We start from the raw sequence: 16,735 nt of genomic DNA on the forward strand, positions 1-16,735 counted from the left end.
GTTATTTTGCTGTGAAAGTTGTTGTCCCAAGCATTCTACAGTGAGCATGAATCTAGAGAATACATCATTTTGTGGCTCTAAAGAAAGACCCAGAGCCATTAGCATTTCATCTGAAAATAGGTATTTTGTTCCCTTACTCCAGTTTCCTTTTGTCGTACGTATTTTCAGTCACACATTGAAAGCAGTCGATCATCCAGTGTAAAGTGTTAGAGAAAAATCCAAAGTGAGCTCTGTTGCAAGGGAAACAACCTTAGCACATATCACTGTATTTTTAGCTGGTTCTTGCAGTTGAGGCACTGAATAAAGTGTGTTGCTTTTTTTCTTGGAATTACTGAAAATCACAGGGAAGTAACGGCCCTCGTAACAACAACTCTTTGGTTAAACTTCAAAGATGACTTTGAGGCAGCACAGATGTTTTTTTAGTCTCGTCATCTGTAGAACATGGCTTAAGCTGCTCTGTAAATAGGAGGGGAAGCAGAAAGTTGGCTGTGTTGCCAGCCTAACAATGCGGAGAAGGTCAGGTAGGATTGCAGCTGATCCTCCTCTTAATTCTCTGTGTGCTTACCTGTGAGTTGTGCCTCGCCAGCAACGTGTGAGTGTGCCCCGCTCCCTGGCAGCCACAATGTACCCGATCAGGGCAAGAATTGTGTTGATGGAAGCAAAGCTCAAAAGGTCACACAGGTCTGTGCTGGGCCGAGCCAAGAGACCAACACAGGCTGTGTCAGATCAGTTTGCCCAGTTCCACAGCTTCATCAGGAAAGCTGCTGCTCCCTGTCCCTGCTTGTAGTTTCCTACCTCTAGCCCAGTGTCACACTGTGTCTCGTTAAAGCAGCTCCCTCGAATCGCCCAGCTGCCTGCTTGTGCTAGATGATCCTTGTCTTTAATACTTGAAGATGGCTTCATGTGGTTCCAGAAAGTCCTTCCCTGCTGCGCTTTTGGGTTTCATTATTTAATTTGTTGGAATCAGCCTCCCTCTCACTGTAGGCAGTGCTAATTGCAAGCACAAATGCTGTGGATGTTTCCTTGATTATCAAGCACAAATATAAATATTAGGAAATTGATTGCAGGTGTAAAAATAAGTGGTGATTGGGTGTGTTCCTTGGAGGTAAAAGTAATTAAGTTTTCTTTGAAGCACATAGTTAAAAAATACTTTGTAATCAGCAGTTAAAAGGTTGACTGTAATTATATGGAACATAATTGAAGTTGCTCTTCTGAGATTGAAAGTGCTAGGTTTTTATTCTGTAATCTGTACTTTTTATTTTTTGGAGGGGAAGAAGAAAAAACAGGAAGTGCTTTGCCCAGGCTTCTCCAGATTGCAGGGCTAAGTGGAGTGTGGCAGTGGGAGAGCCCTGGCTCCCTGCTGGGCTGCCACCCTTGCCTGGGAGCAGGCTGGGCCAGGTGAGGGTTTGATTGCTGGAGCCTTGGTGGATGGGGGTAACCTCCCGGAAACAGGGAGTGAAGCAATCGCCTTCGCTGTGAAACACCCCGCTGATGCATTCAGAACTAAATTAAGGGTAAATATTTGCATGTGCTCTTGCAAACTTATTTTTTGAAAGGATTATATAGAAAAACTCTGAGCCTGCTGTGACTTTGCTAATTCAAGTGTCTAACTGAGGGCATGAAATGCTAACAGTTATTTCTTTATCCATTTCACTTGCTTATTGATGCATCCACTCAGCTTTTATAGAAGGTAGCAAAACACTTTTGGTGGTGGTGTGAATGGGAGAGGCTGTAACAACTGGGGTCAGTTGCCAAAAAAAAGAGTGAAAGGAGCCCAAATGCAGAAACTGTCATCGAATGTCCAAAAGACATCTGGCTGTATCACCTCCCAGGTACCAGCAAACGGGAAGAGCCCAGCAGTCTGCGACCGGCTTCTTGGCGTGCGTCAGGAATTCAGCAAAATGGTATTTTGGTCCAAAAAGGTGACTGTTACTCTGTGCTGAATTTGAAGTGAAGAGGCTGTTGAGGTGTGAAGCTGTTCAGCCTGTTCGCTGCCAGTGTTGTTCAGTCGTGGTAAAACAAACGTGAACCTGTTAAATGGGCCAAGCTTTGTTTTAGTTTGCCTTTAGCACTGTCCTTTAGTGTGCTAGAGGGTATCATTATTATGATGATTATTATTCACTCATGGAATGATTCAAAGAGCATTGACTGCATTAGCACTAAATCAAAGGTCATCTTTCTTTAACCCTCCTGTGACGAGCTGTTCAGATATGGGTAAGTGAGCGTGTTGCATCTTCCGCGTTTCAAGGGAGTTACTCCCAGCATAATTGTTGATCTGGTTTCCCAAGAAGCTTAAATGAGTTGCCCAGGCAGCTGGTAATGAGGAAACTGGCTGCGGTTTCCTGAAGAAAGGTGAGAGAGGGGACTTGTGTATTGTTCCTGCTCTGAGAACTGCCCTGCAGCCACACCCTTGGCCCCAAAACTCCTTTTCTGTCACGGTGAAAAGCGTGAGTCTTTGCTCTGGTGGCTGCTGCACTGTTCCTGCTCCAGGGGTCCTGTGAGGGAAGGACTATGTGTTTTAAGGCATAATCCACTGGTTTGGAGGATTTTTTTGTGGGTTGGTTTTTTTTGAGTGTGTATTTTTTGTTTTTTAATGCTAACGTGACTGAGCAGGCCACACAGGTCTTGTTCTGCCTCATGAGAGGTGGTTGGAAATTTTTGTTTCCTTATGGCCTTGGTATTGTGTCATGCAGCTGCTCTTTAGTACACGCAGTATTGCACTTATCTCAAAGATATCTCAGACCTGGGCTAATTCTATGAACCTCACTGTCTGGTTTGACACAAGATTGTGGCCACGGTTATGGCTGATGACACCAATCCATAGGTAGTCACCTGTTACTTGATCTGCGTGACATTTCTAAGGTCCAAAGTCTTTTCACTGGGAGGTGGCATTGATTTGGCCGGTGTCAGCTGGAGCTCTGACCTACTCGAGCCTGTGCCTGGTGAGGTTAACTTCTGCCTCAAACCATTTGAGAAAGTGAAATAAATTCTTCAAGAGATAAGATGCGTTTCCCAAAGCTTGTTCTATCTGCATGCAGTGACCTTGTGGTATCTCTGTTTTCCTTCCATATTGTCAGGAAAGAATCTGGCAGTTCTCTTGCAGAAGCTGCTGCTAACTAAACCACAGAAAGACTTTGAGGCTCACACTTACACGTAGGAAATGTGTGTTTTAAGGGACTGGGTGTCTTTCCTGAGACTGCCTGTTTCCTTAGGCTCTTTCCATCTTTTGAAAAGGTTTGCAAAAGCAGGTTTGTGTCTGAGCGTTTCTTTTCTGTCTGAAAGAAACTGGATCTGCATAAAGAGAAAATACACGTTTAGATTTATAACTTCATGCAGACATATCCATGTTCACAAAAATCTCTCTGGCCTGTGTAGAAGCCATGCTTTTCTCAGTGCCTCTTGTTTGCTGCAGCTGTTTTCTTGAGAGCTGTAATATTTAAGATATGTTCATAACAAGAGATTTCATTTCTCTGATTCCTTGATTGGTCCATCTCGCCTCAGTCCAGCTGACCTCTTGGGACATAGTCACATGCATCCGTGGTTTTTTGCGTAAGACTTTAGGTGGGGAGCAAGGAAGAGAGAAACTTTTAAGATGCCTGCAGCCGGTATTTAGTGAAGCTCAAGATAATGGATGACGAAAAATTTCAAAGTGGTATTTCTACTAGGTCTGTGCTAATGCAATTCGTGATTTTAATTCTGTTGCTTCCATTCTATATAAACCAGTTTTAAACACTTTTGCATGTGCACAACCACCATGTGGCAAATCACACTGTAGTGTTTGTGCATGAACTAAAACAGCGCTGGTTGCCCTCGAGGAGCCTGGTGTTTTGAAGTGAAGTGTGGAAATCTCCTGTGCTATCCCTTGGCAATGGATCTCAGCCATGACACAGAGGGGCATTCCAATTAGGTGAATAAGGAAAGTGTGTAGTGTTGTTTGGCAGACCTGATCCTGGGAGTCCTGGCTTGAAACTGTCACTGGTGTCTCTTCTTCTCTCAGTCCTTCTTGTAGCCCTGTCTGCCATTGGTGCTTAGCGATTTTTGGCCAAGCTCAGGCCTGTTGACTGGAGTTTTGTTCAGCTTGAACAGGACCCCATGTGTATTAAAGCAAGTTCAGGTTTCCTTTATAATGTAATTGAGGAATAAGCTCCCCTTTCACAGCACACATTAGGTTTGTATCAGATTTTTTTAATATGAGAATAGTTCACTGTGAAAAATACTGGTTTTGTGGAGAAGCCCAACTACATCTTTATAGAGGAAAATAACGTGAAAGCTGAGTTAATGTCTGGGTGGGAGGGAATGGAAGCTTTCTTCTTGGGAGAAGAGTATTTAGTTGGATTTATGTTCATCAGTTGCCAGATTTACGTTTTAATTGTTTTACCAGTTTATTAGGTTTCTTCACCAAAATTCAGCCTAGGAAGGAGAAACTGCTAGTTATGATGTTAAATAACTACATGAATAGAATTGCTGACTAGATGACTCAGATGTGGGTAGTAATAGAGGCTGAAGTTGCCCAAAATGGGGTGGGGAGGAAATTTCCCAGTGTTTTTTTTTTTTTTGCAAGTGGCAGAAATGCATGACAGCAAGCATGGAAATACGTCCTCCTGCGCTCGGTATTGCTCTGAGCCATCTGGAGAGCAGTAGCTCTGAACTATTGCCCAGCTCTCACCATACTTACTGAGGATATTACAAAGAACAGCTACAGCCGCCCTTGCCAGCCAAGTACAGTCAGTATTTTATTACACCTCCAGCATGTGGGATAAGGCTGCTTTCCATTTGGCTCCTTCAGCGATGTTCAGCTCACATGCTCCTGTAAATGATCTATTACATATTGGAGACTGCTGGGCAAAAGTTCAAATTAAATCATGCCATCTGACCACAATTACACCATTCTCAGGCAACTGGAGTGTATTTTTGTGAGCCTTTAAATAAACATTACATTGTACATGTAACCAAATACGTACAGTAATAATTTTTGCAGAACGCACCCATTTAAATGCAAACGTACCATATAAGATGGTATTTATGGCTCATCACACACAAGTAGTGAAACAAAAGCTCATAGCTTGCTGAAGCTCAACCAATGTTTATTCTGTGTTTTTTTGTATTAACCAGTGGCTTATTTTAGTTTCTCTACGTACTGTTCTTATAAAACAGGAATCTTGGCCTAGAGAGAGTCCTCATTTTACTTATTGTTCTCTCTTACGGTGTAAAATTCTGTATTTTAAAAAATGTGCTTTTAAGACTAGCAGACAGGAAGGTTTCTGCAGCCTGTGCTTTTGTTGTACACCACTAGACTCTCTTACAAGTCCCTGTTTAGAAACTCTCGGGCTTGTATGAACCATGGGGTTGAGGTTTAGCCTTCTTCCATGATCTTTATCATGGAATGTATTTATACCTCTGAAAATTGCCTTTAAACTTCCTAATGAACAGAAGCAGTCTCTAGTCTCTCATCTCGGGTGATCTTCAGCTTTGCCAGTGTGTTCCCTATGGTCAGCACTGACATTTATGTGAAACACCACCCTGTTTGCAGCTGTTTGTGCTTCTGGGAAGGGGTTAAGCAGGTTCTGCTGATTCACTGAGGTAGGTGACTCATTACCCCACCCGGACAGAGGGGAAGTGGCTGTCTAGAGGGAGAGGATTCATACAATGTAAAATCAGAAGAGACCATTGTGAACGTCGGGTTTGACTGAAAGAGCCGGAAAGGCTCTGTAGTTAAAACTCAGGATTATCAGGTCTACATCCAGGCCAGCTAAAGGCTGCTTGAGTGTCCAGGCTGTGCTTCTGCAGTGTGGGCAGAAGTGGGGTAGGAAGCCAGAGGCAGGAGGCTTGAGGAGGAAGTCTACGCTGGAATTTGCCTTGGTGAAGCTGTGTCTGGGCTGCCCTTGAAAGCACTGGAGGAAAGGCAGCAGCTCAGTTCCTTCTGGAATTTTTTGCACTGTATCAGATGCAGGAACCACATTCCTGATGACGCTTGTGCAGGTTTTAAAGTGGTGTCCAGCAAAACACAAACTTCTTTAAAGTACACTTTGAGAATATTCTCCTTTTGGATGTTTGGTTCCTCATTTCATAATATTTATCTATACTATGTTTATTAACAAACACAGAAGGAAATGAATTATTCGGTCAATATCCTTTTGTACCTTAATGTTTCCTAGTAGTGGATCAGCTGGAAATTTGAACATAACTTCTTTCTTATGGATAAAATCCTAGTTGTTGAGGAAACCACAGATTTTTTTCACTTAATCTTGACCTGTGTCAGTTTGGTAAATCTGTGCAGGTAATCCTCTCAAAAAACCCTTATTTATTTACACTAAAGTCTGTCTTTTCTGTACTGGTAGTCAGTCTAACCTTGTAAGCACCAATATATTCTTAAGTCCCAATAAATTATATCTACATTAGTGCCCTGTCACTTGCCAAACAGTTACTACGTTTAAAGTATTTGTAACAGGTTAATTTTTGTTCCTGATTTGTTGGGTTGTTTTTTTTTGGTGGTCAAATAAAGTTATCCTATTCATTACATATATCTGCTATAGTCAGAGTCCTTGAATCAACTTCCAAGGGAGCTGCACCTGTCCATTCTGAAAAACAATAGTGAGGTTTGATGCATTGTTCCTTGGTCTGTGGACATCCTGTGGGTAGGTCACCTAAAACTAGCTAGGTCAAGGCCACTGATTCTGTTGTCCCTGCCTCAGTGAGCCATTGGCTGGTGCTGACCTTTGATCTATCTCATTAATTTTAACTTCTAATGAGATAAAGGCTCTCTTCCAGGTTCAGACTATTCTTTACATAATTAATTTTCTCAATAAAATTGACAATTACTACTCCACCTTCTAATATAATTGTAAATGATGAAAATTCGATAATCGCTATTTACTTCCTGTCATTTTGACCCTCTCCTCTCCACATCCTGGGGAAAAAAAATAAGTAGAGGAATCCAGCCATAGATCAAAAATGAAAGCTTAGTTTGGGGAAGGGTGTGAGAATTTTAGAACTGAGCTCAGCCGTGAAAAACACGGACAGGAAGAAGCCTAGAGATGCCTAAAACAATTCCTGTCAGTCTGCTCTCCGGAGCAATGAAAGGCATTGTAACAGCTAATACAACAATTACACTTCTGATTGCACCTCTTTTTTTCTTTTTCTTTTTTTTTTTTGTTTGTGTGTTTGTTTTTGCTTTGAGGAATCTGTGTTATGAAAATTTGGCTGGTGGTTGTGATCTTCTATTGCTGCTTTGAAAAACTTTGTTTTCCCTTGGAAGGTGGGAGTATTTTCCTTAAATCCAACTGTGAACAAGTTCATACAGAAGTATCTTGTTAAGCATAATGAACCTGTTGGCCTAGCTCTGTCTTTCAGCTGCAGTCTCTTTCCCCTATGTTTTCATAAGTTATAACTAGAGATTAAATAAGGACATTTTACTTTTGTTTTGGGGATATAGATCTTAGCTGTGTGCTGTGTTTCCTGATGTGGCCCAAATTCTGCCATCAAACTTAAACATACAGAAAAACCCCAAATATCCTGCTCCATTAACTAAAAGTGATATAAGCCTTAAATAATAAATGTACTTCTAAAGAATGGATAAATGGGCCTACGTCATTCATAGGTTCATAAGCTCCTGCTGTACTTCCTTCATGCTTAGAATTACAAATACACAGAGATAACGTGAGGTTATTTCTACAGTAAAGTTCCTTATTGATGTAGCAATACAATAACCCGTTGCTCTCTTCCTTGTTTCTGAGAGGACTTACCTGTCCTTAACTTTAAAAAAAAATCTTTTTACCTGTCTTCTGGAACAACGACGATAACTGCATTCCTGGAACTTGGTCATCTTTTCAGACGTGGAGTTACCCGTTCTCATCTCTGATACTGGAAGTTCTCAGTCTGATAGGTGTTGAAAATGCTATGGAAAGTTATTTCTATGTTGCTAAACATCCTGTGCCTTTTGAAGGAGAGAGGAGGGAGAACCTCACCATGCTGCCTCCTTTCCTGACCCTTTGTTCCTTGCAAACTTGAAGTGCCTGTGCTGTTTATTGTAACGTCTTGTGCAATCTTTCCTCCAGTTTCTCTTGTGAAAATACCCAAGGACAATGGTTGAAACTGAGAAAAACACACCAGAAAAGCCCTTTTGATCAGAACAGGTCTCCAGCTCTGAGCTGCCAGGAAGTGATTTAGTGGGGAAAAAAAAATTAAATAGCACAAATAATTTTCTGTAACAAAAGTTATACATGGTTTTGAACTTCCAAACCAGTTAAATTTTACTGAACAGTATAAAGCTTGAAGTATGGCTGGATAGTTGAACTATGATTCTTGTGTCTTCCCCTTTCGAGATGAAGTTTCTAAAACAGGAATTAGTGCAGCTGAGTGAAAACAGAAAGCAAACCAGACTGAGCTGCTGGATTCTGTACTGTGGTCTGCAAGAAGAATATGGTCAAAATGTTTTGTCACAAAAAGTGAAATATATTTTTTAGATGAAAAGTTAGTGGTCTGTATTTACCCTATCTGCTTTCTCCTCTTTGCCTTCCCTCTTGTGTTCTCCCCACCCACCTCACAAATCATTCTCCTTCCCCTGTATAATTAATGATTTAGCTATTAAATTGAAGCACTGATATAGTTCTTAATTTACATGGGTAATTTTTCTGCATGAACCAGGACTAGACACAACTCTAACCGGTGCTGAAGGTTGCCCGACTACTAGCAGGCAGTTGAAACTTTTTTCACGAAGGCATGAGAGATTAACATTGCTTGTCTAGAAACTACTGTGAAATTCATCAGAATCCATCAAGGCTTGCATTGACACAACCAGGCTGGTGATCAGCTATTCCTAGGAGTGTATTTGAGCAACTGTGAACTTAGCCCCAGTATTTACTTATTTCCTTCAGATTCGATTGCGCAGTTACTCAAATCTTGTCAAGAAGTCTGTGCCATTCCAGGAGTCATGTGCCAGGGCTGCTGTGAGAACAGGTGCTCCAGGGGGACTTAGTGCTTCTGTACCTGACCTGAACAAAAGTGAAGAGGGAAATGAAACCAGGAAAGGAAATAAAGATAAGAGTAACACAGAGTGACTGCTGGGCTCTAACTGAAGCCTAGCAGAATTACAAGGTCACTTCTGCATCTAGTACTGTGTTGAGTCACTAAAGATTTAAAATCTAAACCATAGTCTCTAACAGGGGAAGATTTCTATGTGGGCATCTTTAGCTATATTGCAAGTGTCTTAACGTATTTAGCATCACATTGTATGTGTTCTCATCTTTTAGTTAAAAGCTCAGAGGCCTTGCATGAAACAGCACTAAAACCTAAAGAGAAACTACGAGATTTGTCCACTCGTCAAGGGAAAAGAGACTTGATTTTTTTTTTCCAATTTTGATTTTTGGCATAACTATTTAATAGTGAGTGGGGTTATTTCTATGGGAGAACAGTGTGATTTGGGGAGGGAGAAATGGCACAATCCCAAAAGCTCTCCCTACCAGTAAGTGAAAAGCTAACAGAGGCAGAAAAACGCTCGCTGTTACAACATAAACCTTAATTTTACTGTACTCCTTTATTTTATAAGCATCCAGTCTCTGCCACCACAAGCTACTGCAATCTCTTCCTCCGGTCAGGCTGGTACCGCTGTGTTTGCAGGCTGCAGCTTCCCGGGGGCACCACCTTGTGGTCATGGTAACACTTGTGGAAAAAAGAGCCCCTTTCCGAAACTGTCTTTTGAAACGATGCCATTATATTTATTATATTACAGGCTCTTACATCTGAAATCTACCGGCAATTCCCATTAAATTAAATAATATAAAATAATAATTCCCATTTATTAAATAATAACAAATTCATTTAAAGTTTCTAACTTATAGGAAAAAGCAAGAGCTCTAGTTTTGCCTAAGCCTATAAAAATAGCCAATACCTTTTAAGTGCTATAGGGATTTGTTTGTTTGTTTTTTTCAAGTGGTAGGTAACACCACTTGAAAACATTGCACAGTGAAATGGTCAGAAAAGCTTATAATTCATTATCTTCTCTAATATAACTTGAGGATGGCAGGACAATGAAGAACCCTTCGTAACTTCCTTTAAAAGATAGTTTGAAACTTCCACTGCTCTGTCAAGGTTAAGGTCCTTAATGTAGAATTTAGGTCTGACTTGGCTTTAAAGGAACACGTGGCAGACTGCTGTCTCTTGACTGATACCCTAAAGGAATTTAGATTAATAATTCTGATACTGTACATTTTTATCAGTACTGAAGCATTCTAGGGCTAAGTGCTATCATGAAAAATGGAGGATCAGGAATGCTTTACTAGTACAGGAAAGCACACGTTTAACTTTTATCCCACTTTAGTTCATGATAGTTTAGATGCTGGAGAAAAATCCTTTATGAAAAATATCCAAGTGCCAATAAAATATTTTCAAAGACTTAGCTACAGTACATAGGAAATGTAGTGAAAAATAGCTGTTTATTAGATGTATTAAATATGGATAATACTTGCCCATATGAATATATTCGGTTTTGTTTCAGTTCTTACATTCTAACATATGCACACACTGCTTACAAGATGAAAAAATAGCTACAGTCCAGTAATTTATAATCTTCAGGGAGTTACGGAAGGTTTCCCAGTGCAGAGTTCTTTCACAAAAGCTCTATTTCAGACCATTTAAAAAAAATAATCAAAGCATGGTGTAACTGGAGATAACTTGTTCCAGAGCTGTGAAGCTGTCCAGGAAATCTTCCTCTTCAATTCCGAATTTAGTGTACTGGTGAATATAGGCTCTGTGTGTTGAAGTCACAGTAGGAGAACGGGTAAGACATTAGAAAGCACTGAAGAAACTGACACATGAAACCAGATTGCATAGTTATTGTAAAAACTTCAAATGAAGATTGATTTCTACCCACAACCATGACGGTTACTTTCTACTATGCTCTCTTGAACTCATTTTGTAATTCATACTTATTGATAAGTCATTACTTGTTTCTAATAGCTCTTATAACTTTGTGTATTGCTTAAGGAAACAAAATTGCAGCTAAGAAATTTGGGCTAACTGGGAAAAGGAAGGAGAAGTGATTATTAAATGAGATAATTTATAGATTTGAGATGCAAAGCCTAAACCTGCGTGCGCAGGATAGCTTGCTTCTCATCACAGTGTTTTTGTAACAGGTGTTAAAATTAGGAGTGCAGCCAGTGGCAGCAGTTTTCCTCCTTTGGCTTTTAATTGCTCTGTTCCTGTGCTTGAAACTCATGTTTATCAGACATCTGCTGTGACGTGCAGTAACCTTGGCTTTGCTGTGATCAAAGTAAAGATGCAATTATTTTCTAGATTTCTTGGTTCTAATGAAAAATCAAACTACTAGCATGGGAGCTTTAGTAAACACACATCCTCTAAATGCTTCTGGACTGTCAGAACTTGTTTCCTGGGCTGTGCAGCTCATCTATACACAATTTAGAAACTATATGATCAGTAAAAGAGTTTCTATGTGTTATTTATAGAATGGTCGCGTTGGAATGCACTAAATTTGGGGAGTTTTAGAACTGAGAAAATAGTCAAATTGACAGCAGTAGAATATGTGGTCTCACTTAGCCACAGAACACAAGCACTGTTCTGTGTTCCTCACCCTGCCATCATGTTTCAAGTATAAACATGTTTCTACTAAAGTGTGGGAACAGTCTTCAAGCTTATTCACCATCACTGTATTTTGCTGAAAGAGCGAGCTGTATTTACAATGATTTTGCTAACACTAAAGATATTGGCAATTATAAATGAAGTATCAGCATAATTATTTTCACTTACTTGGAAGCAAACATATTCCAAGCTTTTCCTACAACATTGTCAAGAGGTTTCAGCAAAATTGCTGACCAAAGAAGCAGACTTCTCGTACTTGTTAAATGCTCTCGGTGTTTTCCACATATTAAAAGCGTCCTGAGGGTTTAGCCATGATGTATATAATGCGGGATCTCGGAAACTTCCTGTAGCAGAAATAAAACAGTCTTTTTGCTAAATGTAAAGCTACAAGCTCCTACATTTTGATCCCAGCAGTTCTGTGTGACCTAATCAATGCTCAGTAGATCAGTTCAGGCCTTGAAATAAATCTACAGAGTGATCAGCCTGTTGAAAATGTAACTTTTAAACAGATTCACTAGTATTTAGAAGCATACTCTTGTGTCGGTACTTCGTCTGCAAGCTATGCTCATCACTTCAGAAGTAGCTAAATATATTTTCACATAACATAGCCAGGAAACCTATCATATACATATAGACTTCAGTCTCTTCCTCCTTCACTGAAGTGCTTCAGGAAACACAGAAGTCCCAGTTGTAAATATAACAGTCCTAAGCAATTAGAAAACATGGCCTTTGACATTAAAATGTTTCTGGAGGGATTATTGACTTTAGTAGCCAAATATGTGGCCTTGGGGTTTTTATCACTTTTATCAGATATGGTTGCAAAGAAAACAGTGAGATGTGCAACAGGAATCACTGAGGTACGTTGTTTTTCCTTCTTACCTAAGTCTGCGCTGTGCATATCTTTTCCTCGCAGGATAACCAGGTTGGCAATGGAAGTATTGAAATGCAGCGGCTTGTTTGTAGAATGACTGGAGGGGATGGAGGAGCCTAGACGCAGTGGTTGTACTTGCCAATCAATACCTATGAGATTTTGACAATAAAAGACATAGAAGTTAACATTTCATGAAATATGGATTCAGAATAGCTGAAGAGTTGGGTGGTAACTAACACTGTGCCCCAAGCTGAGATCATATTAGAGTTAGTAGCTTCTGCATGTTAGTTAAGCAGGAATTACACAATTCTTAGAGAAAAACAGTGCTAATCCAGCAGTATTTGCTTGGTAGTCACTAGTCTTACCAGAGAAAATGGATCCTTGTTTCTATACTTAGCAATCTGCCAGCCCATTCTTTGCATAACTGGAAGCTATACTGAATTCCCCGTGTAAATGATACGGGAGAGCTAAGCATGATTTTTATTAGTAGAAAGTGCAAAAAGCAAACGTGCAGCAGAACTAACTATCCAAGGAATGATCCTAATGAAGCATATAAATTAAGTGCATAGCAAAAACCTGTTGGTTTGTTTTGCGTATTTTCAGTAGTTATAATTAACTGAGATGTCTGGGGGCAAGAACAGGAGCAAGCCGGGAGCTGCTGTGGCAGGTGGGTGAACAGTTAAAGGAGCAGCTGGGTATGGAGGGGCAAATTCCTGCTTTCCGAGGGCAGCAGCTCATTTCTGGTCTGACTAAAGCTAGTCAGTGAGCTCCACAAAATTCAATCTGTAAAAATAAATGCTTAAAGAGTGATGGATACTGAAGAGGAGTGAATACTTTTTACCTTCCTCCATTTTAGCATTAGCAATGAGCATCTGCCTTAAATGTTTGATCAGTCCAGGCCAACTGAATGTGCTATAAGCGAGAGAGTTCTCAGGCATCTGAGGTATGTTACGAAGACCCAACATCTTGAATTCAGGATGTGGAACTAACGTCTCCATTAAGTCTCCTGAAAGAAGAAATTAACAGCTGCTCATGTTTGACAAAAATATTGCATAGGCTAGCTAAAATAAGAGCGAGGAATTTTACAAAGATCTAGCAATTTAAGGTAAGAAATATAAGGATATAGATAGTTTTAATCTCACAAATATATGGACACTCATCAGATAAAGTAATGCAAACTTGCTACGTACTACTGAGTTCTGTAGATGCCTAGCAGTAGCTCTTGTTTTACAATTTGGACTTGTTTGGGTCAAAATCTCAAAGACCCTATGCACTGCTAAAGAGATTGATGTGAAAGTTTAATTTTACAAGCAAAACTCTTGGCGATATGAGTAACTTTCTCTAATCCCTTGAAGACACAAATGTCAGCCTGTTGCTCGTTGCTACCAAGTTGTATGTTAGCCTGTCTTCTGCCTGAGCAAAACACACCACTTTCATTTTGTTTCAGTTTATACAAACTTCTAACCTAATGTGAAATGTTAAACTCAGTCCAAAATTACTGTCCTGCACAAATTTCCTCTGAAATGTAAATAGGTGCAGAGTTGTCTGTAGGCACTTAAAAAAGAAGAAACAGAGGTTTTTTGGTAAGGAAGGAAACCAGAAGCTGGGGGATCTATTTTGACTGTGCCACTGAACTTCTAATTCAGTCTTTTGCTTTATTTTTCCTATCTTAAAATTTGGCTGTATCTGAATACTTGAGTAAGGAGACTGAAAAACTTAAATTCACAACAAGAAATTATTACAGAAATATGTGTGAGAATGCATTAGGCAGCTATATTATCGTTAGATACCTAATGGGTTTCTGCTGTAGTGTAAGCCACTTTCTGCTGTGTAAGTGGGCTGGAAAATGCTCCCCAGCTGATGTGCAATGACTTGATTCACATCCCTGAATGAGATCTGTTTAATATTCATCCGCTGAGCACAGATCTTGTGGATGACATCATTTTCATGAACAAGAAGGGCATCTGATGACTGATACAGATGTGACAGAGTCAAAACAGAGTTGTAGTTTTGAACAATGACCTGGAGACAAACAAACAAACAAAAATACACACAAATGAGAACCAAACAATCTCTTTCTAGTTTATAATCCTCTGTTATTTCCTATTTTTTTTATTTAGGAAGTGATTCATTTTCTTTGCCTAAGTGCAGAATGAGGTCAGAAGCTAGCAGGGCTTTTTCATGGACAGAGAGCAAGACCTGTGAAATCATGTTATCCTTCTCAGTTCATACGAACATTCTAGAGTAAAATCTGTCTGGGAACTGATGATAATGCTGAGACACTATCATAACAGGAGGTTGCTAGTTAGCTAATAGAGCTTCTCATGAAACTGCCTTACACTTTAGCACTTAGATTATCAAGATTTTTTTTTTTGGTGAAACAACATGTACCAAATATCAGGCAAACAGTTCATTAGCTCTGTTACTTTGTCCTGTTGAACTTTAAAAAAGTAAACTGTATCTCTCTCCTAGTTTATTTCAGTTGCAGATATTTTATGTTTAAAAGTAAACAGTGATTATAAACTTGTAGAATATCTCTGGGAAATACGACATTCACCTCACCAGTGCCATAGGGCCAGATAACGTGGTTTAGTATAAATGAGTTTGGAAAAGCATCTCTTAAACACTGGGTCACAAATGCTCCCAAGCCAGATCCTGTACCACCAGCCATGCTCATTATTGTGAAAAATCCACCGAGTCGATCACATTTCTCTGCTGCTTTTTGTACCAGATTCATTATTACTTCTTTGTGTCTGGGCCCATGAACAGAATAACTGTTGAATAAAAGAACAAACAGTGAGACATGGCAGTTATATAAAAATAAAAGCATAAGGTGAAGCTATTCATAAAGGATACTTTTCTTATTATTATTTATTTAACCTGGCATTGTGTCACCATTCTATCGGCAGTAAACAATCCTCAGCTGTGACATTTTGCAAAACAACTGTTTATAAACTGTCCTTATTGTTTCCTGTTCTTAAATATATTCCCTCAATTCTCAAATGTTAATTTTCACTGTAAATACCAATTTCACCTTGCAAAAAGCAGCTTAGAAATTTCACTGTATATATTGCTACTTTAACTTAAAAAACAAATCAAGCTGTACCTTGCTGCAGTAGCACCACTCATAGAGTGTCTAGACAGCTCAGTTCCCTTAGTGAAGCTTGAAAAAATTGTTCATACCCATTTGCCCAGTTGTTCCCAGACCCTTGCTTCTGGCAGAAGTGTGACCGCTCATCGTATTTCCAGAAGCCAGACCTGGCAGCTATTGATAAGGTTTGGCTGATTACTTTAGGTTCCATGTCAACAAGCACAGCCCGGGCAACAGGCACTGGATAGGAAGGAAAACAAAACCAAGAATAATGTGCCAATATTATAACTTGTTTACATAAGATGCAGAGACTTGCACCACGTCCCAAATTGCATTCTTCCCACCCATGTAAGCCAAACTATTAACTTAATGGGACAGCATGGGCAGGTACAGAAAGGACTTGGCAATGCCCCGGATCCCTGGAGAATCATCTGTTGTTCCAAAGACAAAGCTGAACTCTAGAACCCATACGCCTTTCAGGAAAGAAACCACTTAATGTGTTTGGTAACATCAAGTTCAGGTACTCTGGGTCCCACTCCATGGTATGGTCTATCTACAGTACCAAATGCAAATGCCTGGAAGGAAAGATTATTTATGTGTATGTGGTGTTTCCAGCTGTGTTACTGGCAGACTCTGTCGCCTCAGATGCTTTACTGCACTGTGATTTTGCTTCCGTGGTTGTTAGTGACGTCGTGAATGCAAAGGGTTATGACAATTCTTCAAGACTGAAGGTAAAACTCATTCTTCAACTGAAGGCAAAGACTTCTATTATTTCTGAACTCTTATCTGGATTAGGCTGGCAAACAAACACTTAAGTGCTGTACCTTCAGATTCCTCCTCACTGAAAAAACGTTCTTTGCAAGCATCATGGTAGGATTCATTCTCCTTCTTGGAACACAACCCATGTGTGCCATGGACATCACTGCAGATCGCATTAAACACCTCATGACCAATCTGATTACCGCACTGACCAAGCTGGACTGTGACTATTGACATTCTTATTCACTTTGTATTTAAGCCTAAAAAAAAGAAAAAAAAAATGTATGCCTTTAGTAACTGTGGAAAAGAGAGGGGAAAAAAGTTCTGACAAGATTTCTGATCAGCTTTGCAATTTCTGAGAATCTCTAGTGAGAAGGAAAAGGCTATGCTAAAACCACTGGCTACTTGTAGGGAGAACCAGA

General features: G+C 39.9%; 1 protein-coding gene across 1 annotated transcript; it reads right to left on the reverse strand.

Moving 5' to 3' along the window:
* Positions 1-10,641: 10,641 nt before the first annotated feature.
* Positions 10,642-16,550, reverse strand: TUBD1 (tubulin, delta 1). The gene is given in 9 exon segments (XM_010185398.1): positions 10,642-10,744; positions 11,761-11,817; positions 11,819-11,936; positions 12,472-12,612; positions 13,305-13,469; positions 14,254-14,485; positions 15,021-15,237; positions 15,647-15,794; positions 16,364-16,550. Coding segments are annotated over 9 exon segments (1,368 nt in total).
* Positions 16,551-16,735: the final 185 nt, after the last annotated feature.

Source organism: Mesitornis unicolor, unplaced genomic scaffold (assembly GCF_000695765.1).
Source record: "Mesitornis unicolor isolate BGI_N332 unplaced genomic scaffold, ASM69576v1 scaffold3315, whole genome shotgun sequence".
NCBI lineage: Eukaryota > Metazoa > Chordata > Aves > Mesitornithiformes > Mesitornithidae > Mesitornis > Mesitornis unicolor.